Source organism: Lynx rufus, unplaced genomic scaffold (genome assembly GCF_022079265.1).
Source record: "Lynx rufus isolate CCGP_SWC_20201006 ecotype Redwood Valley unplaced genomic scaffold, mLynRuf1.p SCAF_1, whole genome shotgun sequence".
Classification (NCBI taxonomy): Eukaryota; Metazoa; Chordata; class Mammalia; order Carnivora; family Felidae; genus Lynx; species Lynx rufus.
This window is the reverse complement of record NW_025814823.1, coordinates 212,627,862-212,655,165: the sequence shown is the minus strand read 5'-3', so window position 1 is coordinate 212,655,165 and position 27,304 is coordinate 212,627,862. Positions and strand designations below refer to the sequence as shown.

Below are 27,304 nucleotides of genomic sequence, written 5' to 3'. Positions count from 1 at the left end.
TCGAGCCCTGCATCAGGCTCTGTGCGGACCGCTCGGAGCCTGGAGCCTGTATTCGATTCTGTGTCTCCCTCTCTCTCTGCCCCTCCCCTGTTCATGCTCTCTCTCTCTCTCTCTCTCTCTCTCAAAAACAAATCAACATTAAAAAAATTAAACCTTTCTTTAAGAGACAAAACAGATGAACATAAGGGAAGGGAAACAAAAATAATATAAAATCATGGAGGGGGACAAATCAGAAGAGACTTATAAATATGGAGAACAAACTGAGGGTTACGGGAGGGATTGTGGGAGGGGGGATGGGCTAAATGGGTAAGGGGCACTAAGGAATCTACTCCTGAAATCATTGTTGCACTATATGCTAACTAATTTGGATGTGAATTAAAAAGAATAAAAAATAAAACAAGAAGATATCCGGAACAGATTGATGTATGTTTTAAAACACAGAGTTGATACCAGAATCTTCTTTGACTGTGTTGCTTTTCTGTACATAGCCTGTGTCCCCAGCTCTATCTTGGCCTCAGCAGGTGACTGTCTGCATGAAGATCCCTTGGAACCCACCACACCTAGCAGCACGCCTGCTTTGCTTTAGACACAGCCTGGATAGGGGAGAGGTGCACACCTCTTTGGGGGATGTAATGGAGACCACAGGCTTATACGGGTTCAAACCTCTGCTGTCTACTAATTAGCTGCATGATCCTAAGTGAGGTAAGGAACAGTTCTTCCTCTATAGGCATGATCATAATTATTTTCCTCAGTAGTCGAGAACAATAAAGAGAATATATGAGGTATCTCTAAAACATCATCAAAAGTGAAGTAGGTACTTAAAAATTCCACTGTTTTCTTCTACTCTGCTCTCACATTACTTCTGTTTCTTCTTCTTCTTCTTCTTCTTCTTCTTCTTCTTCTTCTTCTCCTTCTCCTTCTCCTTCTCCTTCTTCTTGAATGTTTACTTACTTCTGAGAGACAGAGCATGAGTGAGGGAGGGGCAGAGAGAGAGAGGGAAACACAGAAACCGAAGCAGGCTCCAGGCTCCGAGCTGTCAGCACAGAGCTTAACACGGGCCTTGAACCCACGAACCGTAAGATCATGACCTCAGCCGAAGTCACTTAGCTGACTGAGCCACCAGGTGCCCCAAGTTACTTCTGTTTCAACAAATGTGTGGGTTTTCCATACCAAGCAATTCTGGCCCTAACTGTTGGGGTTGGTGCAGACTGGGCAGGTTAGGGGCTGGGCCACCCAGCACGGCCACTATTGCCTTCCCTTCAGGTGCAGGTTGTCACCTGTGCTTCTTACCAGCTGGCCATGAACCACGGGTTCCCACAATCCCAGCCAAGGGTTGGATACTTTGCTGGAGTGGCTCACAGAACTCAAGAAAACATTTTGCTTACTAGATTACTGGATTATTATAAAAGGATACAACTCAGGGACAGCCAGATGGAAGAGATTCATGGGGCAAGGTGCAGGGGAAAGGTGGAAGAGGTTCTATTCCCGCCTTAGGGCACACCACCCTCCCAGCACCTCCATGTATTCAGCTGCCAGGAAGCTCTCCATACTCCTCCAGTTAGGGTTTTTTTGTTCGTTTGTTTGTTTTTAATTTTTTTTAATGTTTATTTATTTTTGAGAGAGGGTGTCACAATGTAAGTGGGTGAGGGGCAGGAAGAGAAGACAACACACAATCTGAAACAGGTTCCAGCCTCTGAGCTGTCAGCACAGAATCCAACTTGGGGCTCAAACCCAGGAACTGTGAGATCATGACCTGAGCCAAAGTCAGGTGCTTAACCAACTGAACCACCTGGGCGCCCCCAGAGCTTTTAGTTTTAAAATCATGATGACTATTGGATTTTATCAGAGGCATTTTTTTTATCATATACCAAATATATATCCTTTATTGTATCACAATATCTCAGTGCTCAATAAATGGTAACTCTTACATGGCTATAATCACCACAGTATCTCTTATGGGAAGTAACAGGAGCTTAACAACTATTCATTGGCAATCGTAAGGCCGAGGGAGACTATGTAACACAATAAAAATGAGAACCTAAACCCCAGGGACAAAATTAGAGCCAGGAAATAACCATCTATCGTTTTAAGAGGATATCTAACCCACCAGAGCAAGTGGCTTTGAAAAGCAAGGACAGAACCCCGGGCACGCAGGCACATGTATCATGGCTGCTGTCTAATGAGCGCAACAGGAATTTACTGGTACAGGGTCATCAACTTTGCAGGGGACTGGGGGTGAGGAAGCACGTGAGCCGTGGGCTAGTGGGCTAGTGACCAGAGCTGTGGGCTAGTGACCAGCCCCCAGACATGACCTTTTCTTTCCTGGCTCACACTTCCCTGAGAAGAAATTATAGAAAGTACAGCTGCAGACAAAACCTAGTGCTGGCCAGAGCTGCAGCCAGGTGAGGTGACCAAGGCGAGGTGACCAAGGCGAGGTGAGGCAGTGCCTCTGTCCTGTTGCCGCATGGCAGGATCTGGCTCCCGGCCTCACAGCCCGCTCCTTCTCCACCAGAGCCCACAGAGCTGGACAGAGAATAAACCCGCTGACTCTGGCCTCTGGGGCCAGCCTGTCTGCCCCCACTAGAGACAGATATTGCTTGCCTTCACTGACTTGCCTAGACTCTTCTTTTTACACAGTTCTTCAACATTTATCACATTCTTCTAGCTCTTCTTTAGAGTTCGGTTCATCACCTATTTGATTTATGATACCAATGAGTCCCCTCCTGTTTGACTAAACTTAGTGTGTCTTCTTAGGATTGGAATGAATGCCTGATGAGATTGGCAACCTAAATATACCCCTGTTTGTAGTCACTAGAAAATGAAGACACTCTCCAGAATTCATTCTTTCCTTCTTCCTTCACTTCCTTTCTTCTCTGTCCCTCCCCTCTCTCTTCCTCTCTCCATTCTCCTCCTCCTTGGCTCCCGACCCGCTCACCCCCCACCTTTAACATAAGCCCCTACATTACAGCCACCTTCTGGGACTCCAATATCTAGAACCAATATGGTGAGCAGGAAATGAATACCTCTATAATGCTGCTTCTCAACCAAGGGTGCTTTTGCCCTTGACAAGACACTTAGCAATGTTTGGAGATGTTTTTGGTCATGACAACCTGGAGGAAGGGGGGAGGTTGCTACTAAAATCTAAGCAGGTACAGGCCAGGGGTGTCACTACACATCATAGGGTGTGCAGGACAGCCCTGAAACAAAGAGTTATCTGGCCCCAAATGTCAACGGTGCTGAGATTAAGAGAGCCTGCTCTGAAGACCACCCTTCCAGGCAGCCGTTAAGTGCAGGTGGGTCCAGTGATCTGAAGTTGAAGGCTACTGTTGCACCGGTCCAGTGCTCTTAGAAAAGCCACACCTGTTATCTGAAGAACTTTGGGGGATCCATAGAACATTCTCTTCAACAATGCTCTGAGACTTAGTCTTACCAAATAAAAAAACACAGAACACATTTTTGTAAGAAATACTGCTCTATGGGGAGAAGATGTCCTCACTCACAGGTTGCCACAGGCTCCAACAGCATAGCCACAGACACCTGTAAAGGTTTTTCTGTATTTATTCTAATGACAAAGCTTCCCAACCTCCTTTATCACTGAGCATTAGATTACTGTTAAATCAGACACACAGAGCTCTTTTATCAGTAGTTACCTGGGTGGACAGTCCTTTTCATAGCACTTCTTCTGTCTCCCATTGGGCTGTGTTTCTGGGTCACAAAAGGTAGCTTTCACCATCCCGTGGTCCTTCTTCACACAACGGGCAGTCTGGCGGCGGATACCTGGGGGCAGGGCAGAAAGGTTCACACGTGTTAAATCCCGAGCCCACATACCTAGTGTCAGGGAGGCCCCTGGTCATGTCAAGTGACCACGCTTATCACTGATGGGAAAGTTGTCCATAAGGTGTCTGGCTTTCAAAGTATGGATAGGGAACGGAGTCTCTACTTCACTCATGCTACAGCTCACAGTGGGTGGAAGAGATCTTGCTTGAGAAGGACTACAGATAATATAGGTAGATTAACACACAATCTCATATACAGATTATAATGTAACTGTGGAGACAAGACCAATACATATATTCCAAATAAAAAAAAGTGAGACTTAAATAACGAAAGCAGATATTATCGCCAGGTATTATAACACAGTTGTTATTAGCTTAATAAAGGAACAAAGCGGGTAGGGATGTTTATATTATTAGTAAACTCTGAAAGACAGGAATAAAATTCAAAAGAATGTTGTAAAGTTTGAGGGGTCATGTTTCTAAAGTAGAAGCTTTGAGAACAGGGACTAATAATACTGCTGCCTTCGGAGACCAGGTCGGTAATGAGAGTAAGAAAAGCACACGGGGGGGTGGCACGTTCTGTAGGCAGACCAAGAACACCTGTAGGCTGGGTTTAGCTTTAGATAAATAATAATAGTGAACACATGTAGCACCTGCCTTGTCTCAGGTGCTGTTCAGAACAGTATGTGTTTGTGTACAAATAAACAAATATATATGTACATATACAAATATATAATATGTAAAATGTATTACTTATTATTTATTTTGGTAGACAGAAACCCAAACCTCACAACAATCCAGTGAGGTCAACACTACCATTATTTGTATGTGAAAGATGAAATGGAGGCACAGTGAAGTCCCACAGGCTGACAGAGGAAAGGGACCACAGCTTTTGCTAAGACATCATTACGAAGAGAAGTGAGGGGAGTGGCCAGCATGTCACAGATTGAGAGGTGGAGGGATAGTGAGAAGGGAGTCATCATGTCTCTTGAGAGGGCTAACACTTCAATGCTGGATGTGAAATACTGGGGTAGAAGACTCAAGACTGCGACCCCCCCGCCCCCCCCCCCCCACCAGGGGACAGAGCCATCAGTGTGCACACAGGTTGGTGCCCTGAACTCTCAGGGCATCCAGGCCTTGAGTGGGCTTGCTGGTGTACAGAATTCTTGAATCGGAAAGGCCACAAGTACACTGATAAGCTGGTCACCTCCTCACGTTAGCACATGTAGGGACTTCCCCACAGACACACAGCAGGCAGGACCCAAACTGGAGCTCGTTCTCCTGCCATCTGCCACCTCACACTGCTTCACACGCCCCGTTCCAGCATAATCTCCCAGGCTGGCTTTCATACTCAGATGTCAGTGATCACATCTCATCATTTAAAAATGTCAGAGGAGTTGTCATACAGTAAGTGAATCCTTTTAAATGAATCAACAGTATTTTGTTGTTAACTAAAACAGTATTTTTTTTCTTTTGAAGAAGATAAGTAACCTTTCAAACACTCAGGCTTTCTCAGCTGATAAGACTGTCTTATTCTTCTTTTGTCCTAGAAATAAAACACTGTCAAAAGCTGGAAGCAACATTACAAAAGGAACTTCTGTGGCACAAGGAACGAGTCATTGTTTGGAAAGACACAAACACCTGTAGAGAAGTCTTGGACAATGTGAGTGGATAGAGACTGAAATGGTGGATGCCAGAAACACTAACATGTACCTGCAGTTATAGAGCAGAAAAAAGAAAAGCTTAGATGCTTAGAAGTTTCATTGAAACTTTGGGTGGTTTGGCAAATTCTTAACATCACAACTAAAAGGAAACCATCAGGTGACCCTCAGAGGTTGGAAACATCCTCCCAAAATGCTTGTTTCTGTGCAGGAATAGCAAAAATTGCTCCGTGCTCCTGACTCCAGCAGTAGCAGAAGGACACAAAACATAACATAAAATCCCTATTGCCTGGTTGGTCTGGTGGATCAGCGTGGTGATGAACGTAGACTGGCCGGGCAGATACTGTGGGGTGCGTAGGGCAAAATTAATAATGATGTGTCAGAGTTCCTCCATTGAAATTAATGGTGTATGTATCACTATATGTCACTTGTCGTTTATCTTATAAATACTATGTGTTTATGCATACGATGAACTATATAAGCCTCGTTCCACAGTATATGCTTAAATCCATCTCAACGTTTCTGTTATTTTTATGGTCCTAAATATTAAAAAAGTCTTCCAGATATTGTTAGAGACCAGTATCTTCACTCGGTTGACCCTACCTGACAATTACAGTGGACGAAGTCAGATGGATTAGTACCAAGACGAATGCAATTTTAAAAGGGTCAAAGAAGTATCTGATTCTGATTTTCCAAAGAAGTGAATTGTCATCTAGATATCAGCCTATAGTCACACATCAGGGTCAGAGTGGAATGTGTGTCCCTATTTGTAATACTCATGCTTTATCAAGGATATGTGGACATATCTTAAATGTACATGGTTATTTTGAGCTTTAGTGCTATTAAGGAAAGGTGTTCATTATGGCACTACAAAAAGGTTTATAACTGACTGCAGAATAGTGTAATGTAGAAATAATTGTATATTCACACAGTGGGACGGTATGCAGACCTTCAGGTGAATGTACAAAGAGCTACTTTCATTAGTGTGGACTTATCTCAGAAGCATAATACTGAGTAAAACAAGATAGAGAACTATACACAGAGTATGACACTGTTTATAAGCTTAAATGCCCAAGAAACAATGTTTTTTAATGTGGATGAGTATTCACATGTATAATAAGAGTATTTAACAACATGCATGATAATAAATACTGGTTACATGACCCTGGTTAACTCTGGGGAAAAAGGAAAGGGAGAGGAGTCAGGGAGTGCTTATCATGTGCATTTGTGCAATTTCTTTTCTTTAAAAATGAAGATTGAAATAAGCATGAGTAATGGTAAAATCTGAGAAAACTGAGTGTCTGGCATGCAAGAGTTTGCTGTTACATTCTCCATTTTGCTAGGAGATTTATAATGCTTCCCAGTGAAAAAGTGTAAAGCTAAAATAATACAATAATAATAAAAACAAAACAAAACAAGACAAATAAAATAAAATAAAATAAAATAAAATAAAACAAAATGATTGCTACTACCTGTTTGCAAACTCTTTTACTATGGGAATCAATTTGGTAATAAGTTTCTTAACATTGCCATAATATTTATGCTCCTTTTTTTTAATGTTTATTTATTTATTTTTGAGAGAGAGAGACAGACAGAGTGTGAGTCAGGAAGGGGCAGACAGAGAGGGAGACACAGAATCAATCCAAAGCAGGCTCCAGGCTCTGAGCTGTCAGCACAGAGCCCGACATGGGGCTCGAACTCACGAACCGTGAGATCATGACCTGAGGCGAAGTTGGATGCTCAACCAAGTGAGCCACCCAGAAGCCCCAATATTTATGCTCTATGAACCCAGAAGTTCCATCTACAAATTAACACTAATGAAATCATCAGAATATGATGATCAATAAGGAATTGGCTAAAAGACATTTTGCTTTGTCTTCCCAGTGAAACATAATGTATCCAAAAAATGACAGCTACGAAGATTGAGTAAGACCTGGAAAGGTACCCATGTTAATGGCATTAAGTGAAAGCATGTGTATACGTACATAAACACATCCATATGCACACAACTATATACATCTATAACTAGAAAAAAGCATATTGAAAGGCAAAAAAGGGGCGCCTGGGTGGCTCAGTCACTTGGGTGTCCAACTTTGGCTCAGGTCATGATCTTGCGGTTTGTGAGTTTGAGCCCCGCCTCGCGCTCTGTGCTGACAGCTCAGAGCCTGGAGCCTGCTTCGGAGTCTGTGTCTCCCTCTCCTCCATCCCTCCCCTGCTCATGTTCTGTCTCTGTCTGTCAATAATAAATAAACGTTAAGAAAACTTACCAAAAAAAAGAAAGGCAAAAAAAGAAAAGTAGAAAAATGCATTGTGTCAGGGTGGTGACTTTTTCTATTTCTAATTTTTCATTAATATTTTTAACCTACTTTTATAGTATAGAACGTTTTAGCTCAAAGCAACTAAAAATACACAGTTGACCGATTCAGTGTTTCAGGCGGTCTTCCATCTTTACATTTAGCAATGTGTGTCCTACGGGAATATTGGCATTTCACCCTCTGTGTCTGACAGCATGAGAGTAGATACGTTGCCTTTCTTCTCTGCCAGAACAAGAGCTCACTGTTGCTCAAATAGGTAGTGTGACTGAGATTCAGGTGAGCACATGGACACTGGCAGCTTCCTCAAAGTTCCTGTTAAGGTTTAATAACCAGAATGACATTTGCCCAAGCAGGCCGAGGTGTTGCTGAAGGATCAGGCTGTATTGGAACCAAGTGCCTGATGCACATTTGGTAAGGGAATCTCATTTCCTAGCCAAGAGGATGCATCTCATCTTTACGAACACAGCACAAATCAGTCATTTATCTTGTATTCCTGTGCTCTGAAATATTGCATGTGTAATAATGCAAAGAATTCATCCCATGTTGAAACAGAAAAGAGGGGCGGGTGGGTGCTCTCCTGTTTTGTGGAGGGGCCTCTGCCCAGCCTGGACTGGCTGAGCTTTCACTCCTTGGTGTCCGGGGACAATGGATTTCAGCTTAAAGCTTAAACCTGTACTTCACCTAAAGAAGAGAAAAATGGGGATGAGAACTCGAAAAAGTATTAGTATCTATAGTCCCCATGACCTCATTTTCCTCACAACTGCTCCTCAAGGAAATCTTTTTCACCAACTTATTTTTTGTTTATGTTGCTTTTGCTTCTAGGCAAGCCCAGCCCCCTGGGCAGTGGGGCAGGACATCTGGAAATGCCAGGGGTAGCACTGGGGATAGCAGTATGACACCAACCCCACTTACGGCTGTGCCACAAATCACAGCTTTGACCGACTGGATTTCCAGAGGACTAGGATTTTCAAAACAGCACATATTTTGAAATGAACATGATCCCTACGATTTCTAAAAGTTAACCCTTGGTTTCTGTACTGAAGGAGGGGAAGAGAGAAGTTGGAAATACAAGAATCGTCGATTAGGTTGACAATGCGTGACTCAATGTCCATTGCTGGACCCCTTTCCAGGACTGCTTCCTGGGGCAGGGGGCACAGGTACAGGGAGGAGCGAGTGAAGGAATGGTGACGAGACAGAGTATATAAGAGAGAGGCCCACAGAGTAGGTGACTGTGTTCTTCTGGCCATTCACTCCTTCACTTCCATTCTCTTGGCTACCTCGCTGAATTTGGCACTTCCCCTTATTGCTGCCCTAGTTTTAAAGGCAGTAGTTACAAGCTAAAGGCAGGAAGTTCCAGAACAGACTTGGACATGATCCAAAAAAGAGAGGCAGAGGCCTCATACGGGACTATTAAAGCCCCCCAAATGAGTGAAGGGTCCCAAGTACCTGACATACCCTTCCCCGCCCCCTCGCCCCAGACCTTAGAGAAGTTCACCCAGCCTTCAGCCAAGAGAGTGGATGCCCTACAAATGTCCGTGCACTTGTTTACAGTTTCCAGCTTGTACTCAGAGGACTAAGGCCAACCGATGAAATGAAAGGTGAGCAGAAATGATCTGTGTCACCACCAGGCCGTGGCCCTTAATAAGAGCCAGTCTGCCTCTTCCATTTCTGTTTGCTGTGGGGCATGCTGGAAGCCACACATGTCAGATGTCTTAGTTGCAGGATGAAGCTGGGCCACCCAATCTGCATCAGACTTACAATGGGTTAGAAATAAACCTTCCCTGTGTTGAAGTCCTGAGATTTTGATTTCTTATGGTGGCAGAACTTATTCCGTCCTGATACACTTGACAGCAAGGGATCTCTCCAATGCTCAATTTTATGAGAGGAAACCACTCTCCTAGTAGATAGGAAAACGTGGTAAATTGGAGACAGAAAAAAGAACACTAGGTTGGAATCAGGAGAGCCTGTTATGGTTTGGATTTGCCCATCATTTACAGTATGCCTCTGAGCCGGGTGTTCGACTTTTGTTGCTGTTGTTGTTTAAATGTTCATTTATTTATTTTGAGAGAGAGAGAGAGAGTACAGTGGGGGAAGGGCAGAGGGAGAGGGAGAGAGAGAATCCCAAGCAAGCTCCATGCTCAGTGTGGTGCCCGATTTGGGGCTCGATCTCATAAGTCATGAGATCATGACCTGAGCCAAAATCAAGACTAGAACCCTTAACTGACTGAGCCACCCAGGCGCCCCGCAGGGTGTTTGACTTTTGTGAACTTCAGGTCCTCAACCAGGCTTTTAAGCCTTTCTGTTTTGCTTTTTAAAATACATGTAATACTGGGGCACCCAACTCTTGATTTCGGCTCAGGTCATGATCTCACGGTTCGTGGGATGGAGCCCCACATTGGGCTCTGAGCTAACAGTGTGGAGCCTGCTTGGGATTCTCTCCCTCTCCCTCTCTCTCTGACCCTCTCCAGGTTGTGCACGCATTCATTCTCTCTCTCAAATATCAATAAATAAACATTAAAAAAGCAAAACACATGTAATACTGTATTGTACGCCTGAAAGTTGCCAAAAGAGCAGATATTAAATGTTCTCACCACATACACAAAAAGGTAACTTTGTGGAGTGATGGATATGTTGGCTGACCTTATTGTGGTAAACGTTTCACAATATGTACGTGTATCAAATCATCCGGTACGATGTAAATTTACACAATGTTATGATGTGTCACTTTTATCTCAATAATTCTGAAAACAAAACAAAATAAGACATGTAACCTTTTTTTCAAACAAACTCTTTCATGAACAACAGTATAGAAAGCTGATACAAGAAAAACTGCCTCTCTCTTTAGACCATGGCCAGCATATTCACTCTCAGAGAGGCCTCGGGCCATGTTTGTGGAACCCTGCAGACCTATAGGTACAGAGTATGAACCACTGGCTCAGACTGCCTCCGTGGCCCAATGTGAAGCTGACACGGATGCAGAGACACAGCAGCTGTCTCTCACCTGTCCCACATGTTACGCTGCACTCTGTCCAGTGGCCATACTGCCAGAAGTACACCAGTTTTTCCACGTCATTGTCAAGGCCGTCTTTCCGGATTGTATACTCATATTTGATGCCAGGGTTAGTCACCTGGAACAGAAGCTAAAAGGCAATAGAGGGTTGACATCACTGTCGTGACTTTATATTACAAAACACAGTGCTATAATAACAAACGCTACAGAATGTCCATCATCTTAAAGTAATTATGAAGACATGCATTGGAGCAAACGCCAATAAATGAATATATCTCCACCTCTACTTCCACCTACACATCTATCTATATCTATATCTATATCTATATCTATATCTATATCTACCTACATCTATACCTTTATCTATCTCTATCTAATCTCCATTTGATTATTTCTTGGCTGAATTCCCATGGAGATTTAATCTTATGGAAATTTCTCTGAGGGAATGGGGATAGTGTCTTTTCCAACAATAGACTGGTAGGTCACCTTGCACCCTTGTGTACTTAATAACTTTGTGATTACAGGTAAGTTACTTAATATCTTTGTGCCTTAGTTTCCCCTATTTACAAAGTGAGGATAATAATAGCATGACTAATAGGGATGTTGTGAGAGTCGAATAAGTAAATAAATGTAACATAACTGGATATGAGTAGAATATAGGGCGTTGGGTAGGCTCAGTCAGGACAGCATGCAACTCTTGATCTCAGGTTGTAAGTTCAAGACCCACGTTGGGTGTACAGATTAAAAATAAAATCTTAAAAAAAAGATATGAATAGAATAGTGCCTCATATGTAGTTAGCATTCAATAAACATTAATTTTTATTATTGTTGTTGCTGTTGCCTTATGATGCTATTCTCTAGCTCTCAGGTGAGTTAATTCCTTTAAAGCATATAGTTCTGCAATAAAAATGGTCATGGGCTTTAGGCAAGGCATACCATTCTTGGGACCCCCCCCCCCACTTCCCTCTCCTGCAGGTACTCTACTTACCACATATTTAAAATTGGTGGATTGGTTGCTCCATGGGATTGGGGTTCCCGTATGTAAATCCTTTGCCATGTAGGCAGGTAAGATTTCAGGTCTCAAGACATTCATGAATCATAGCTGTCAAGCCTTGACCTCCAGCTTTTATGAGTGCTCTGATCTCTGGCTCTGCAATTACCTCCTAACTTCTGAATATGATTATATCTGACTTTCTCTTGGGCCATCTGTAATCCCCAACTTGCCTTGTCTCTACTGATATAATCCACTCCTTTTCTATAGTTCCTTGCCAACACGAAAGACAATTTACTTATTCAACTCTCACAACACCCACTTGTGCCTTCAAGGAGACATACTACATTCTAACTCCATTCTCCCCCAAGAGTTTCACAAAGTCAAACATCTTGTCTGAGGACAAGCACATGATAACATATGAAAAAACCATGTCAGTCCATCACCATTGCTGGAAAGCTACTTGGAAATTCATGCCACACTGACATAGATTGACAGCATCTTTTTTTATACCTGAGAAACACCTGCAAATAAACAGCTTAGGTCAACCATAGTGGAAACTGAACTCAAAACTCCCGTTAGAGGATTTTAGGGACCCCATCATTTCATTATGGGGACTTCAGAAATTTCTAGGCAATAAAGGATTAACAGCACAAGTAACATCTTGCTTCCCTCCCTGCTCCTTGCTAAAAATTTTAAGTATTTTTAATTAACGTCCCCTAGCAAATACCTTGGAAAAGAACATCATAAATGTCTTAACTAATGTACATATCATCAGCGCCTTCCCCTCTGCATTACCTGGATCCACACTGACTCATTGGTAGGACCTGTGGCCATCAGTTTCTCCAGGTCTCCTTTCCTGTCATATTGGAAGATGGTCCCTGCCAGCTTGTAGTTTCCATTCCACTGGATAATAAATCCTCCATTGAGGTAATATTTTTTGGGGTCTTCACTCCTGATGGCCAAAAAGTTTCCAGCTCCTTCAACCTCCATTACCCTTATGTCCCTTGCTCCTTTTGGAATCAGTCCAATGTCAACATAACCTAAGGAGAGAAGATACAATAACGGAACAGGCACAGTAGCTTAGCTGAATACAATCTGCTTCCGATCCATCATTCATCTCCATGACTTAGTGCCCTTGCCTTCCTTTTGGGTGGTCATTGGGATTAGTAGATACACTAGTCATGGGGAATTTTAAAGAGCTTGGCCAGGAGTAGAATTTCCAGGGGCTCTATGACTCAGTACATACACAGTTTTATGAGAAGAGGTGAAATAAATGCAGATTGGACTATGAAGTATTTGTGGTTGACCCAGCATTGACATTTCTGTAATTTTAAGTTGATAGTTCAAATATTTACAGGCCCTAACTAGCTTCCCATCAGCATTTCTGCTCCCCCATTTGTTGCTGCTATCAGATTAATCTTTTTCAACATTACATTGGATACATCCTTCTGCTTATTCATCCTCATTGCCTCCAAGTTAAAGACAGACTCTTAGAAGTAATCTAATCATAGCTTAAATTCATTAATAGAATCCCAGGAGAAATCATGGATTGATTTGCCACCTGGTGCTCTTGAATACAACTTGTGATGAGAAACTCAGCTCTGAGTACAGCTTTTTATATTGCTGGACAATTCTATTCATTAGAAAGGGGTTTTTTTTTCTTATTTTTTTTTTGTTATGCTGAAATATGAACTTATGTTCTACTCTCATGTGCTCTACTCCGACCTGAAAGAGCACAGAAGGCATTCATTTAAAGATGATGATCAATTCTAGCTACAGTCTTATCCTTGTATACTGGTAGTCATGGCAGGGGACATACTGGGGAGAAAAGGAATTAACACATAATGGTTTCCCCTCTTTGGCAGACTCCATGCTAAGCACTTTATGCATTTATCCTGTTTGTGTTTCTTAAGAACCATCAGTGGGATAGAACGGAAAGAACATGAACTTTGGGGATGGCATGCAAACGTCTTGAGTCCTAGCTTCTGCATCACCATGAATGTGTTTTATCACTTTCATGCACTTATTTAACTTCCTTGAATGTCATCTGCACAATAAAGGGGATTGAATAGATGATGTCTGACATTGTTGGTGGCTCTGATATTCATTTTTCTCTTTTCTAAGTGAAACATTCTTGTTCCTTTAACCTTTCTTTCCATGCAAAATTTGGTCTTAAGACCCTGATCATCCTGGCCATTTTCCACTGGACATGCGCTAGGTTTTTTGACCCCAAGGAAACCTGCATCTCTGTCACCTGAAAGTACCTTGACTGCTCCCCCTCCATCAATGCTGAAGTAGCAGGGGGTCTTGGGAGCTAAAATCCTAGGAAGCCAGCAGGAACAATTTGCTTAGACGCTCAGGCCACAACCTCAGCCCCATTTTTCAAACTGACAGCTACTATCCAGCAAGACCAAAATGCAGGTCTTGTAGCACCTTATTAAATTCCGTTTGACCCTCACAATACTTGCCTGAAACAGCTGATTAAAACTACAAATTTACAAGTAGCTCTAGGAACGTATATATCACATGTAAGTGAGGCTATTGCAATTTTCTGATATGCCTTTGGAGTGTTGCATCCCACAGCCACTTTCTGACTTGGGATGTTGCCTGCCTTCTCAGAGCAGAACTCATGCAGAAAGCTCAACTGCCATTACATAGCAGGACAATCACCTTCTCTCCTTTGTTTACAACAAACAGCAAAACAATCCCCCCCCCCCAAAAAAAAACAATGGGAACTAGATGAAAAAAAAATCCCGGAGTTTGCTTTTTTATCTTCCACTTAAGAAAAAAATTCCAAATTTAGAAATATTTGTCATCCAGATTCTGCAAACTTCAAAGGGGAGGTACATCAGATTTAAAATAAAAGCTTCCAGTGAATCTAAGTGCTGCTTCTAAACAGTCTACAGGCAGTTCACAGAAGATGTAAACTGAGATCGATTTAGCCATGAGCAAAAGTAATGCACATTTCTACGATGTATTTTGCAAAAGAATATCTGGGGGAAGGCCAAAGGATAAAAATATGGTAACTTGGAGTTAGAAAGAACCACAATATCTCCACCAGACTCCTTTGCACATGACAAAAAAGCCCATACTTGAGAAGAATATAAAATGAAAAGTAAAATGTTCAATTTCCCGTCACCCCCAGTCCTATGTCTCAAGGACAATTACAGTGAATAAGTTTCCTGGATTCTCTTCCAAAATCTTTCTTTGCATGTATAAGCACATATACACATAATTTTTTAAACAAGTGGGATCATACTATGTGAACTATTCCAACCACTGCTTTTTAAATTTAATATACCTTACATATCTTTCCATATTTTTTGAGCATTTCAACAACTGCAAAAATGACGTAAACCCATTTGTTTAACCAATCTGCTACTAATGGACATTTAAATGGAAATGAATGGCTATAAACCTTTCTGTTTATCAAATGAGAAACCCGGGTTCCCACACAAAGAAGAAATCTATCCACATCACACACCTAGGTAGAAAGTACATACACCTATACCCAGGGTTTGCTAACCAATTCTTAATATATTGTTTTTAATAAGAAAATGTGGTTGGTAGAAAGAGAATATTCCTGAGTATCTTATCCTCAAGGGTCTTCTTTACAGAAATAAGAATCATATTAAAAAGTAAGGGTGGAAAGTTATTGAGACATTTATTCTGTATCAAAGGAAGGCTTTCAGGGTTGATAAGACTTTTTCCAAAGTGCTAAGAATGGTGAGTACATACATTCAGAAAGTCACTTTCTCCCACCCTCCCTAGTAAACATCAGTCATTTGCACCAGTATTGGGGTAATACCGAGAAAATGGGGAAAGTAGGAAAATGTAATCTTGACCTCAGAGAAGGAGTCTCTGGGCCCATGGAGATCACCTGGAGAAGCCAGCCTATCACTGAGTCCTGAGTCCCTTGAGCTGAAAGAATACTTGGGGCCTTTGAGGATGGGGCAGAAGACCGGCCCCGCTTCTGAAACCGTCATTAGAAGAGATAACAATGGATTATTGGTGCTAAAGTGCACCTTATCCAACTGTTCTTTGCAATTCACAAAACAGAATTTACCCAGTAGCATATTTTTAATAAAAATGTGCTCATAATGAGGTCAGACTATTATCTGACCTCTTTTTATCTACAATTTATCTACAACTGACAATTTATCTACAACTACCAGCTCATCTTTTTTTTTTTTTCTTAAGATTTATGCTGTCAGTTTGCAGCAAGCAAGACAATCCTCAGTGCAGGCCCAAATCTCCTGGTGTAATGTAAGGAGGCTCTGGGAAAGGCCAGTCCATCTCCTGAGGCCTGCCTTGACAGCAATGACACATCAGGGTCAGGTACAGGTATCAACCTGCACTTGACCTGCTCCCACATGAGAAGGAGGAAGAACTACCCATAAATATGCCCGGAAGATCTTCTGAAAAGCCCAACTGCCTTGGTCCAGGTTGAGAGTTTTAGCTTCAATTATTTCAAAAAGAGGGTTATAAGGGTACCAGGACCTTGGAAAACACCACGAGCAACCACAACCATCTTGTGAGAAGCCAGGGGAAAGGAAACATAGAAGAGAGACCAGACATTGACGGGGGCTTCCTGACCCTAAATGCTTCTGGGAAAGGATGGCAGCCCTGAGCCCTCTTGATACAAAAACTGTCAAGTAGAGGGTCCCTTCACTCTCCTTCCCTTCTCATTCCTTCCAGCCTGGGATCTCCTGGAAAACATGATCTAGGATAGTCTCCAAGTAAGGTGATATTCTGGTTTCAAGAAAGCCACATCCCCTCTTTTTATTATGCCCTACCCTCTGCCTCAGGTTTCTAAGAAAATGTTCTCATGCTGTCCATGTGGACTCATCTTCTAGCACTGGGCTACCTACCCTGTCCCAGGCAATTGTGTATGTTGTTGGCAAACCAGTCTATGACACTGACCCCTTCATGTCATTCCCTCACCTAAAATCATAGAATGGACCTTATTTCTCTTAAGCCAACAGCAAACAAACCGAACCTTGCAGAATTGGCATAGGAGCAGCTTTGAGTCATGAAGCCATGCCATTTGTTCCTAAAATTGCCTCTTCCTTCTCACTGCCCAGACTTGAATCGAACTTGCACACATACTGCTGTCACAGCTCCCTAACCTGTGTTGTGAGGTGTTGTTGATGGGCTCCATTCACTCATGTACTTCCTCAGCGACAGAAACTAAGTGGTCCCAAGAAAAAGTCCAGAATATGCCTCACTATGGGATTAAGACAGCAATCTTAACATAACTTGAAACTGGTGTCAATTCTTCACTCCAGGTGAATTTAATACAACCAAAAAGATCAGTGGCAGACACGGGAGCTACCGCTGGAAGAACTGAGCACATAAACACACAGGATCGGGAAATGGATGGGTATCATGTGGTCAGGTTCAGGAATAATTCCAGATCCAGGCAGTTGCTCCGCATACTCCATTCCAGGAATTTCCTAAAGGTGTGGACGCTGGCAGCAAGTGTTTCTAGAAGAAACTTTCTGTGTCTTTCCTCTGCTTTCTAGACTGCAGATTTTTTTTCAACATGCTTAATTGCGAAAATGAAATTGTGATGAATCTCAGAGGAACCCTAATTAATTTAAATATTATGCCAAGAGAGTTACAATAACTCTAGTATGTGCATCAAACCCACTAAACAGATATGCAAATATATTTGGTATATATTTAACAATATTTAAATAATATTTAATAAGGTGAATTTTGTATGGAAACTGTTCTAGTCAATAAAAAGATTGTAAGGTTTTTTTTTTTTTAATTTACAGGGGTTTGCTTTGTTTGTTTTTGAGAGACAGAGAGAGAGAGAGAGAGAGAGAGAGAACAAGTGTGCATGTGTGCTGGGGAGGAACAGAGAGAGAGGGAGAGAGAATCTTAATCAGGCTCCACACTGAGCACAGAGCCCAATGCTGTGCTTGATATCATGACTGTGAGATCATGACCTGAGCTGAAATCAAGAGTCAGGTGCTTAACCAACGGAGCCACCCAAGTGGCCCATAAAAATATCTTAAAATTGAAGTCTGAAAACATTCCGATTCTGATTAAATAAGGGGAGTAGGAATCAAGGCTGGTGCTTTGGGCACTGAGTTAAATGACACAATTTCCTGTATGAGAGTTCCAGGGCACTCAGAGAATGTGGTCTCTTGTTCCCAGCAATAGATGAAAGCAGCCAGTGTGAGCAAGACCAGGAGCTGGTTTAGTGGTCACTGAGTCTGGCAATGATCAACTCTAGAGAAGCCAAGCAAGGCCAGAGGAATCCAGAGTGGTGGTTTTAGGAAGTCAATGAATTAGTCCAAGACGTTAAAACTGTCAGGTTTTAACATTTAAGACCAAGGTAGGTGAGTAATACAGAATCAAGGAAATTAGGCAGCAGTGGGGAAAAAAAAACACCCCGAAGCTGAGGAACTAGATGACAAAAGGTCAGGGTTCGAGGCCAAAGAAATTGGGCTATGAGAGTTTGGGATGGAAGTCAGGGCTCTGGGTAACAAGCCCAGGGTGCCCTTACAAGAACAGAGCTTAATGTTCTATCAGCTTCCTTTCAAACCAGGCTCCTCATTTAAGTTGTGCCTAAGGGCCAACTGGCAGAGTGGGGCCCAGGCCTGTTACCCATTAGGGTAAGGGAGAGAAGCTGACAGGAAGAGAGTCATTGTCTTTTTCTTTCTTCTACCTACCCCATGCCAAGTACACAACAGGTACTTGATTAATGTTTCTCAAGTCATAGAGTGAATGAATAAATGAACGAGCGGATGATATCTGTACATAGCTCACTGTATTCTGGACCTAAGTTCTTTAACTTCAGACAGGTCTACTCATAGTAACCATGGCACTATAGCAACGTGCCAATTCTTTTTTCTTTCTCCAAGAGAGGAAATGGAAGCTATTATGGAGGGTCTACAAGAAAGTGGGCCTAATGTTCCTCAAGTGTGACACTAATTAAAAGGCATGACATGATGCTGCCATCTGGCACACAGCATCAAATCTACTAAATGAGGTCCTCTCCACAAAGAGAGACAAGGACTTAGCTTTTGGGATAGCCCAAGAAAGCCATGAATAAAGACATCTTTTCTTGGAGACTCTGCCCAGCTTCAACACTTAGATTTCAATAAACATAGGATCAGCCTTAGGGCTAAGAGCAGGGGGAAGACAAAAAATACCAGACAGGGTTGAAAAGGGCCTCAGAAATGGAGGCCCAAAGGGGTGACTTCCCCATGGTCAATGGTAATCTGGATCAGCACCTGGTCTCTTGCCTCTCAGCCTATTTCAATTCCACATCATCCATCATCGTCTTTCTTTCCTTCATAAAAAAGGACAGGGCTAATATTTCATATCTCCATAGTCAAAGGCAGCAGCAGCCAGAGAGGAGGAGAAGATGGGTCCGTTCATGATGAGCATCTCTAATGCAGACCTTCTCCACTTCGTTTTAAACCTACTCTGTTAAAAGAAATCAATGAGCCAAAGTAAAGCAAAAAGGGAGGAGAACACAGACAGACACATGGATCAGTTAGGCCATGCAAAGTTTGAAAGATTTCTGAATTCTTCTAGGTGACTGACTACATATTCGCATCACTTTTTAGTCACAGAGATGATCTTGCCTCAAGTGCTAGTTGTACCTGTTGCCCGAGTTCATCGTTTTTCTAGTGTTGTCTGATAGTTGCTTACTTCTCTCAGAAAGGAGACGCTGGGCTTTCTCTCAAGATCATGGTTGTGACAAGAGCCTGTAACAAGGCTCTGGAGATTTGATGCCTAAGTGTAAAGCCATTTCCAACCACAGCTCCCATGTAACTGACTGCAGATATATACTTGCTCTGGGAATAATCCTCCACAAGGGCTCACCACGTGTCACAAATTCTTGAAGGCAAATGGGATGCCTTCCTGACCAGAGAGATGAAGTTACAATGGGAATGCCCCAAGCCAATCACTGCCAGCCACCAAAGTTCTCCACAGTTCTGGGTGGAGAGACAAGGAGAAAAGAATACTTCAGGATATTCATAAGAAGGGAAGGATTCCGAGATTTATGTCTGTGGGCCAGAATCAGAAAGTGACAAAAACCCAATATTACAATAGTGGTTTACAATATTACGAATGCAATATTGTACCAAGTCACATTAAAAAAAAAAAAAAAAAGAGCTACAGCTAAACCAAAAAGGCCCATAGGCAGGGTATCATGGAGGGAAAATATCTGATTCAGATATTCCATCAGCATAACTGTTAATGATGTGGTCTCCTTTATTGTCAAAGGAATATGGAACCACCTTAAGAAAAGCATTTTTCATTCAAATTTATATAAGCGCTTACTGAATACCTTCTATAGATAGAAATTATGTTTGTTGACGTGGGGTTGGGCAGGGTGGTGATAGAGCCTAAAAGATGATTCATCCCTCAGTTTATAACTGCACTAGAAAGAAAGAATACAACAGAAGCAGAAGTAAGGCAGCAATACAAGACAGCATGTAAGTAAGCAGAGAAAACAACTAACTATACCTTGGTTGTCTTCAAAAAGAGGTTGTTAAATTCCCTCTTTCGACTTTGGCCCTTGGATGAATCAATCTGCCCAATGCAATCTAACTCCATTTCACAGAGTTTTGCATCACTTTGTGGTTTCATTCCCAAGGTGGGGTAGCGGCAGCCAGGGTCTTTATGATGTATCTAGCTTTATTAGGCACACAGCAAAGGTGGGACTTGCCGGATGCCTGGTGGGTATAAGGAACACAGACCACCACCCAGCTGGGTGTCGACAGAGTCCAGAGTGAGATCTGGCTGGATTTGCCTACTGTGCTGGGGGTAGCAGTGCCAGAGGGCTTGGAAGCCCTGTCAGGATATGTACAATCTAAAGTGGACAGGGGCTCCTGGGTGGCTCGGTCAGCTAAGTGTCTGACTTTGGCTCACGTCATGATCTCACGGTTCGTGAGTTCGAGTCCCACGTCGGTCTCTGTGCTGACAGCTCGGAGACTGGAGTCTGCTTCAGATTCTGTGTCTCCCTCTCTCTGTTCTTCCCCCGCTCGTACTCTGTCTCTCTCTCTCTCTCAAAAATAAATAAGACATTAAAAAAAACAAAGTGGACACACCTCCCTGGGTGACAAGAGCCATCAGAAGTCCTCGGGGAAGCAAATGAGAGAAGGAGAAATGAAAACCAAAGTCACAAGGGATGCCAAATGCTCAGTGGTAGGCACATGGCCAGTGGTATCAAGGTCTCTAAGGCAGGTGTGGGGGTGGCAGGAAGCCTCAAGATGCTTCTGATCCTTTCTCCTAAGAAACCAGAGTAGAGATGATAAAAACCCAGAACTAAAGCTTGATTTCCTAAGGGCTTACTTAAAAGGTTAAGTGGTGGAGATTCAAGAATGAAAGCTCTGCTTATCAAAGGAGTTACCATACTGTTAAGAGCACAGCATATCTGAAGCCAAAGATATGAGCCTATATAGGCAAAGAAATAATACTGAGGTTAAGTGTTGAAACATGATTTGAAGGGTTATTTTATAATCCAAGTAAATAAGGTCACATCTAAATACTGGAAAATACTTACATAACAGCTTTACAAGATTGAATAAATATTACCTATCATAGGATGCTTGATCATAAGCCTAAGACCTACTGGGTTATTATTCACATTCTTAATAAGTAATGCAGAGGATACATTTCATGCATAATAAAGCCATCAAACAGACATAAAATATAATCCTTCAATGATAATTCTAAAGGGCAAGACAAGCATTTCACTTTACAATTTAACCTTATTAATTCAATAGTCAAAGATCAAAAAAAATAGGTGTAGAAATTAAACACATTTGGGTCATCCACTGTTATGTGTACTAAGGACCAATAAAGTATTTAGTCAATGCACCTGATACTTGAGGGCATACTCAGTTACTTCATCCTGGGTGGTGAACATGTCTAAAAGGGACGCATTGCTTTTTTGGGCCCCAGGAAAAGGGTGACCCACTACATCTGGGAGTCCCTGTCATTTCCCACCCTGGGTGTCATTCCCAGGGTGCCTTTCTCTTCTCAGGACCTACCTGGGTAGTGCACACTGGACTCCCTACTCCCAGCACCCAGATTTCTTTGGAATCCAGAGAATTAACAACATAACTGTCCCCTCCCCAAAGTAGCCTTGAGCGGTGACCAGTGGGAGCTGGCATACATTGTCTCAGCTCCCTTACCCCTTGGGTGGGAAAACTCTCATATACAATTTTTTTTTTAATCTTTATTTAGTTTTGAGGGAGAGGGAGAGACAGAGCGTGAACAGGGGAGGGGCAGAGAGAGAGAGGGAGACACAGAATCTGAAGCAGGATTCAGGCTTTGAGCTGTCAACACAGAGCCCTAAGTGGGGCTCAAACTCAGAGACAGTGAGACCGTGACCTGAGCTGAAGTCAGACGCCCAACTGACTGAACCACCCAGGCGCCCCATCTCATATACGATTCTATACTGGGTCCTACGTAATGGTCACTGGCTTACTGACACACCCTTTCTTGACTCTCCTCCTTTCCCCGTTCTATTTCCTGAATGCCCTACTGGCATTTTCCAGGATCCTCCGACCCTCAAATAAACTGTTTGTATCAAATTCTTATCTTAGTGTATTTCTGTGGGAGCCTGAGCTATGATACTCTGAGTTATCTTCATCATCTCTGGGCCTAACTTAGACCTTCCCAAGACCCCTTCAGCTATATACAAATCACTGATGGTGCCATGGGACCCGCTTAACTGAAAACAAATATGCAGGTCCCATAGCTGACTTGGGGTGAGGGTAAGCTCTTCATTCCCAAGGATTATTAGCAGCCCAGAGCTGCGCAAAGAAGAAACCTTGTGAAAGGTCATCATGGGAAAGGAACAGCAGGGTGTAGGTAAGGAGGGGACATCAGGTAGCAGCAAGCACCTGGAGAGCCATAGGGCACCAGTGGGTAGGAACCCTTCCAGGGAGAAATGGGGAAGAAGAGCAAGCTGAAGTGACTTTGCCTTGCCTCTCCTTTGGCCCTGAAGGTACACTCCGAGACTTCCACCATTAAGCCCACTGCTGGGCTTCTCTGCTCTCTCTCTTAGAGCCTGCCTGTGTCTGCACCCTTCCCAGCATCTTCTGATCTCTCTCTCTCCCCCGGTTCAAGGTCTGTTCCTAAGCCATTGGCCTTCAGTCCTGGATGCTGTCACAGGGATCATACTCATTCCTGTTCCTGGGGACAACCCCTAGGTCACTTTAGATCCCTGTGTGCTGGAAGGCTTCCTGTAATTGCCTAGCCATCAACTCCTTTCCTAAAACTGTCAAGGAGCCCTTATCCCTTTGTAGTGAAGGCTATATCCATGTTGAGTTCTTTGAAAGCTACAATCTGCTTTAAAACATAGTGATCAATCTTGCCCTCTATTCTCAGTCCCCTGCCACTTCAATTATTTGTTTGTTACCAGATCCTTCTTTCTGTTTAAACATCTTCTTCACAGTCTGGCAGGCAGAGCCATCCCCAAGGCACACACCGCAGCGATCCTCCGTGGCATTGGAGCCGATCTCATAGTCACAGCCGACCATCTGTGGGAAAGAGAGGCTGAGGGTGACTGACATAGACGGGGAATGCCACACCTGCCTTGGACATCTGACTTCTCCTTTCCCCCTTTGCTCTTGATGAGATTGGGGCTGGGGACAGATGCAAGAACAACAGTTCCTTTTCCTGGTGGAAGCCACAGGGGCATCCAAAGCATCCACTGATGGTAAAGGATGGTTAGAGGGGAAAGAGGTACCCACTGATTTCCCTGAGTCTCCAATTTCCCCTGAGTCACAGGCAGAATTGACACAGTTCCAAAAATTCAACATTGAAAATGTCTTGGAATCAGAGTTGATGGAGTAGTTAAATCCCCTCCCTATGTACAAACCTCATTCCCCTTCCTCTCTAATGAGAGTTTCCAGGGATGATCTAATTATTCCACCTATAATGTTCAGTCCCTTTACATTCCTCACTGAGGTTATCTCTGCTTCCTGTCTGAGCACAGCAGGCGAACCAGCAGCCATGGAGGATGATCTGGCTCAATGCTGAGACTCCTTGAGTCCCACGAGGGATGAAATCAGTGCCTGCTGACCATCATCAGATTCTTTTGAGCCTCCTATCACCCCAGCCCCCAATGCACTTAACACATTGCCATATCCCAGCCATTGAGAGCTTTCTCCTGTGAGCTGAGACTGAATTTACCCGTGTGCTCTGGACCTGATCCCTTCCTAGTGTTCTGCCTGCCGGCCCTTCTCAGTCACCTTCTTTCCCTCTCCATGGATCCTTCTCCTCAGCCCATCATTATGGCCCACTCTTTCCCATCCTAAAATCCCCACACTGGAAAAGGCGTGTTCATCATGTATCATCAGATACCAAAACATCATGACACTTAGATAGAAAGTGTCTAAGTTGAAGGTCTTTGTTGTTTGCTCTCTGGTAAAAGAGAGAGGGGAAACGGTACCATATTCTACTAGTCAGATTGTTCTCTGTTTGTGAAGAATTGTGCATAGGTAGTTTTTTTCTTCCTCAAAGACAATTCCCTTTCTTGTTTTATTTATTTTTTTAAGTGTTTATTTTAATTCCAGCGAGGTAACATACAGCGTTAAATTAGTTTCAGGTGTACAATATAGTGATTCAGCACTTCCATACATCTGCTGGTGCTCATCACATTTCCTGTCATTTCTGAAGCCATCTCAAATCGACTAAAGGGATGAACAGTTTGGGTTTTTAAATATAACCCTCCCTCCACCAGCTGAACAGAGGATTAATGGCCAGTGAGAGAAAATAACTCCATTCCTCAAACTAACTGTCTCTTCAGGTCCAAGGACTGTGCTACCTGACCCGTTGGGAAAAAACAAAGTGCTAAGAGATTAAAAAAATTAATCATGCCAATCAGAGTGGGGAAAAAAAGGAATTTTATGGATGTATACTCAGTGGTCATGAATAAAATGTCAACCTTTCACAAGCGATATAGGTGCCTCAAGCTGGAGGGTCCTCTAATAAGCTGACTTTTACAAATAATACGCCCAGAGACTTTCATTCCTTCACTGATTAGGGAAGAGCCAGGGAAACTTACTCTGAGACAAAGTAATTTTAAAGTGTTCTTTTTAAATCTCTGCCAAACAGGGATAGATAAGAATGAGAAGAATAAAGGAAAGAAAACCAGAAAAAAAACACTTGAGCCCATCTTTCCTCTCCAGCAATATTTGCCTGCATACTTGGGAGCAGAGGTGGGGGTGGGAGATGGGAGACCCAGCAAGTCAAGTGTCTCACAGAACATGTCCCATAGAATATCCAATGCATTCTTGTAGAGTCTTCACCCCAAATACTTCGCCCATCAGCTGCACGCAGCATAATCAACACTGAATAAGTGTGTAACAGAAAGCCTAGGAGGGCATAAGTCAGGCTTCCTTGCTCCACATAAAACACAGGGGATCTCAGGGGAAAATAAACAGACTTCACTGTGATTTTTCATGCCATGTGCTCTGGCAAAAGGGCCCACAACAATATTGTCTTTCTGTCTTCAGGAGAATCAGTGGTGGCTCTCCTGCTGCTAACAAATGTGGACAATGACTCCAGCAAGACTCTCCTCTAATGTGACTCCTAGCATGCCAGACAGCCCCTCCAATGGGCAACATTTTTGAAAAAAAAAAAAAATTGATTTCCCATAATTCCTTTCTTTAAAAAACAGCTTTTGGGGCACTTGGGTGGCTCAGTTAGTTAAGCATCCAACTTTGTCTTGGGTCATGATCTCACGGTTTGTGGGTCCCATCCCCTGTGTTGGGCTCTGTGCGGACAGCTCAGAGCCTGGAGCCTGCTTCAGATTCTGTCTTCCTCTCTCTCTGTGCCTCTCTTTCTCTCTTTCTCTCTTTCTCTCTCTCTCAAAAATAAATAAACATTAAAAAACAATTAAAAAACAGTTTCGGGGTGCCTGGGTGGCTCAATTAGTTCAGTGAACGACTCTCGATTTTGGCTCAGGTCATGATCTCACAGTTCCTGGAATTGAGCCCTGCATTGGGCTCTGTGCTGACAGTGCAGAACCTGCTCGAAATTCTCTCTCTCCCTCTCTCTCTGCCCCTCCCCTGCTCATGCTGTCTCACACTCTCTCTCTTTCTCAAAATAAATGAATTAATTAATTAAATAAATAAACAGCTTTATTGAGGTATAGCAGATACATAAAATACTGCACATCTTTAATGTAAACAACTTGGTAAGTTTGGACTTACACAAACACCGCTGAAACTATCCCTATAATCAAGGTAACAGGCATATCCGTCCCCTCCAAAAGTTTCTTTATGACTCTTTCTGTGCATGTGTGGTAAGAAAACTTGGCCAGTGAGAGGGTCTATCACCTCAACAGATTTTTAAGTGCACAATATAGCATGTCAACCATAGGCATCACTTATACAGCAGATGTCTAGGACTTTGCATCTTGCATAACTGAAACTTCATACCCATTGAATAGCAACTCTCCATGGTTCCTTCCCCTCAGCCCTTGGCAATCCCTGTTTTATTCTCAGCTTCTATGAGTCTACTTTAGATTCCCACAGTGGAATCATGTGGCATTTGTCCTGTGACTGGTTTGTTTCATTGAGCATCATGTCCTCCAGGCACATGTTGTCACATGTGCAGGTTTCACTTTTTTTTGGAAAGCTGAATAATGTTCCAAAGTATGTATACAACATGGGATAGACCACATTTTCTTTGTCCACTCATCTGTTGATGGACATTTGCGTTGTTTCCATATCTTAGCTGTTGTAAATAATGCTGAGTACATGTGAGTACAGGTATTTCTTCAATATCTTGATTGCAATTCTTTTGGATACACACCCAGAAATCCCATTTCTGGGTCATATGATACTTCTAGTTTTAATTTTTTGAGAAAACCTCCTCTACACTATTTTCTGTAATGGCTGCATGGTTGTACAATCCCACCAACAGTATACAAGGGTCCCAATTTCTTCACATCCTTATCAATGCTTATCTTTTGTTTTTTTTTTATATTAGCCATCCTAACAAGTGTGAGGTGATATCTTATTGTGGGTTTGATTTGTATTTATCTGATGTTTAATGATGTTGAGCACCTTTTCATATACCTGTTGGCCATTTATATATCTTCTCTGTAGAAATATCTATTCAAGTCCTTCACTCATTTCTTAAATTGGTGTATTTGATTTTCTGCTATTGAGTTGTAGGGATTTCTTACACATTTTAGATATTAACCCCTTATTATATGTATGGTTTGCAAATATTTTCTTCCATTCTGTAGGTTGCCTTTTTTTAATGTGTATTTATTTTTTAAAGAGAGATAGGCAGAGTGGGAGAGGGAGAGGAAGTTGGACATTTAACCCACTGAGCCACCCAGGCGCCCCTATAGGTTGCCTTTTTTATTCTGATTATTACGTCCTTTCTGTGCAGAAGCATATCATCAATTCTTAACCCCATCGTTTGGGCTGAGGAGCGTACTATCTTGAATGTTATTTAGAGAAATCAGGTTCCAGTCTTTCACCCACATCTCCAGCCCTATTAGGGAATAAATAATATGTATTCTTAGCAATTCTTATATTTTGCTT

General features: G+C 42.6%; 1 protein-coding gene across 2 annotated transcripts in view; it reads right to left on the bottom strand.

Annotated features, from left to right (window-relative positions):
- ADAMTS12 (ADAM metallopeptidase with thrombospondin type 1 motif 12) overlaps positions 1-27,304 on the bottom strand; it is a 325,780-nt gene that overhangs the window by 53,104 nt on the left and 245,372 nt on the right. Inside the window, exons 14-17 of one of the 2 annotated variants that reach the window (XM_047074156.1) lie at positions 23,158-23,278; positions 12,552-12,796; positions 10,754-10,892; positions 3,651-3,777 (exon numbers count right to left, since the gene is read on the bottom strand). In XM_047074156.1, the coding sequence (XP_046930112.1) occupies positions 3,651-3,777; positions 10,754-10,892; positions 12,552-12,796; positions 23,158-23,278 (632 nt within the window). The remainder of the gene's footprint in view (positions 1-3,650; positions 3,778-10,753; positions 10,893-12,551; positions 12,797-23,157; positions 23,279-27,304) is intronic. The other variant, XM_047074167.1, reaches the window with a different exon arrangement.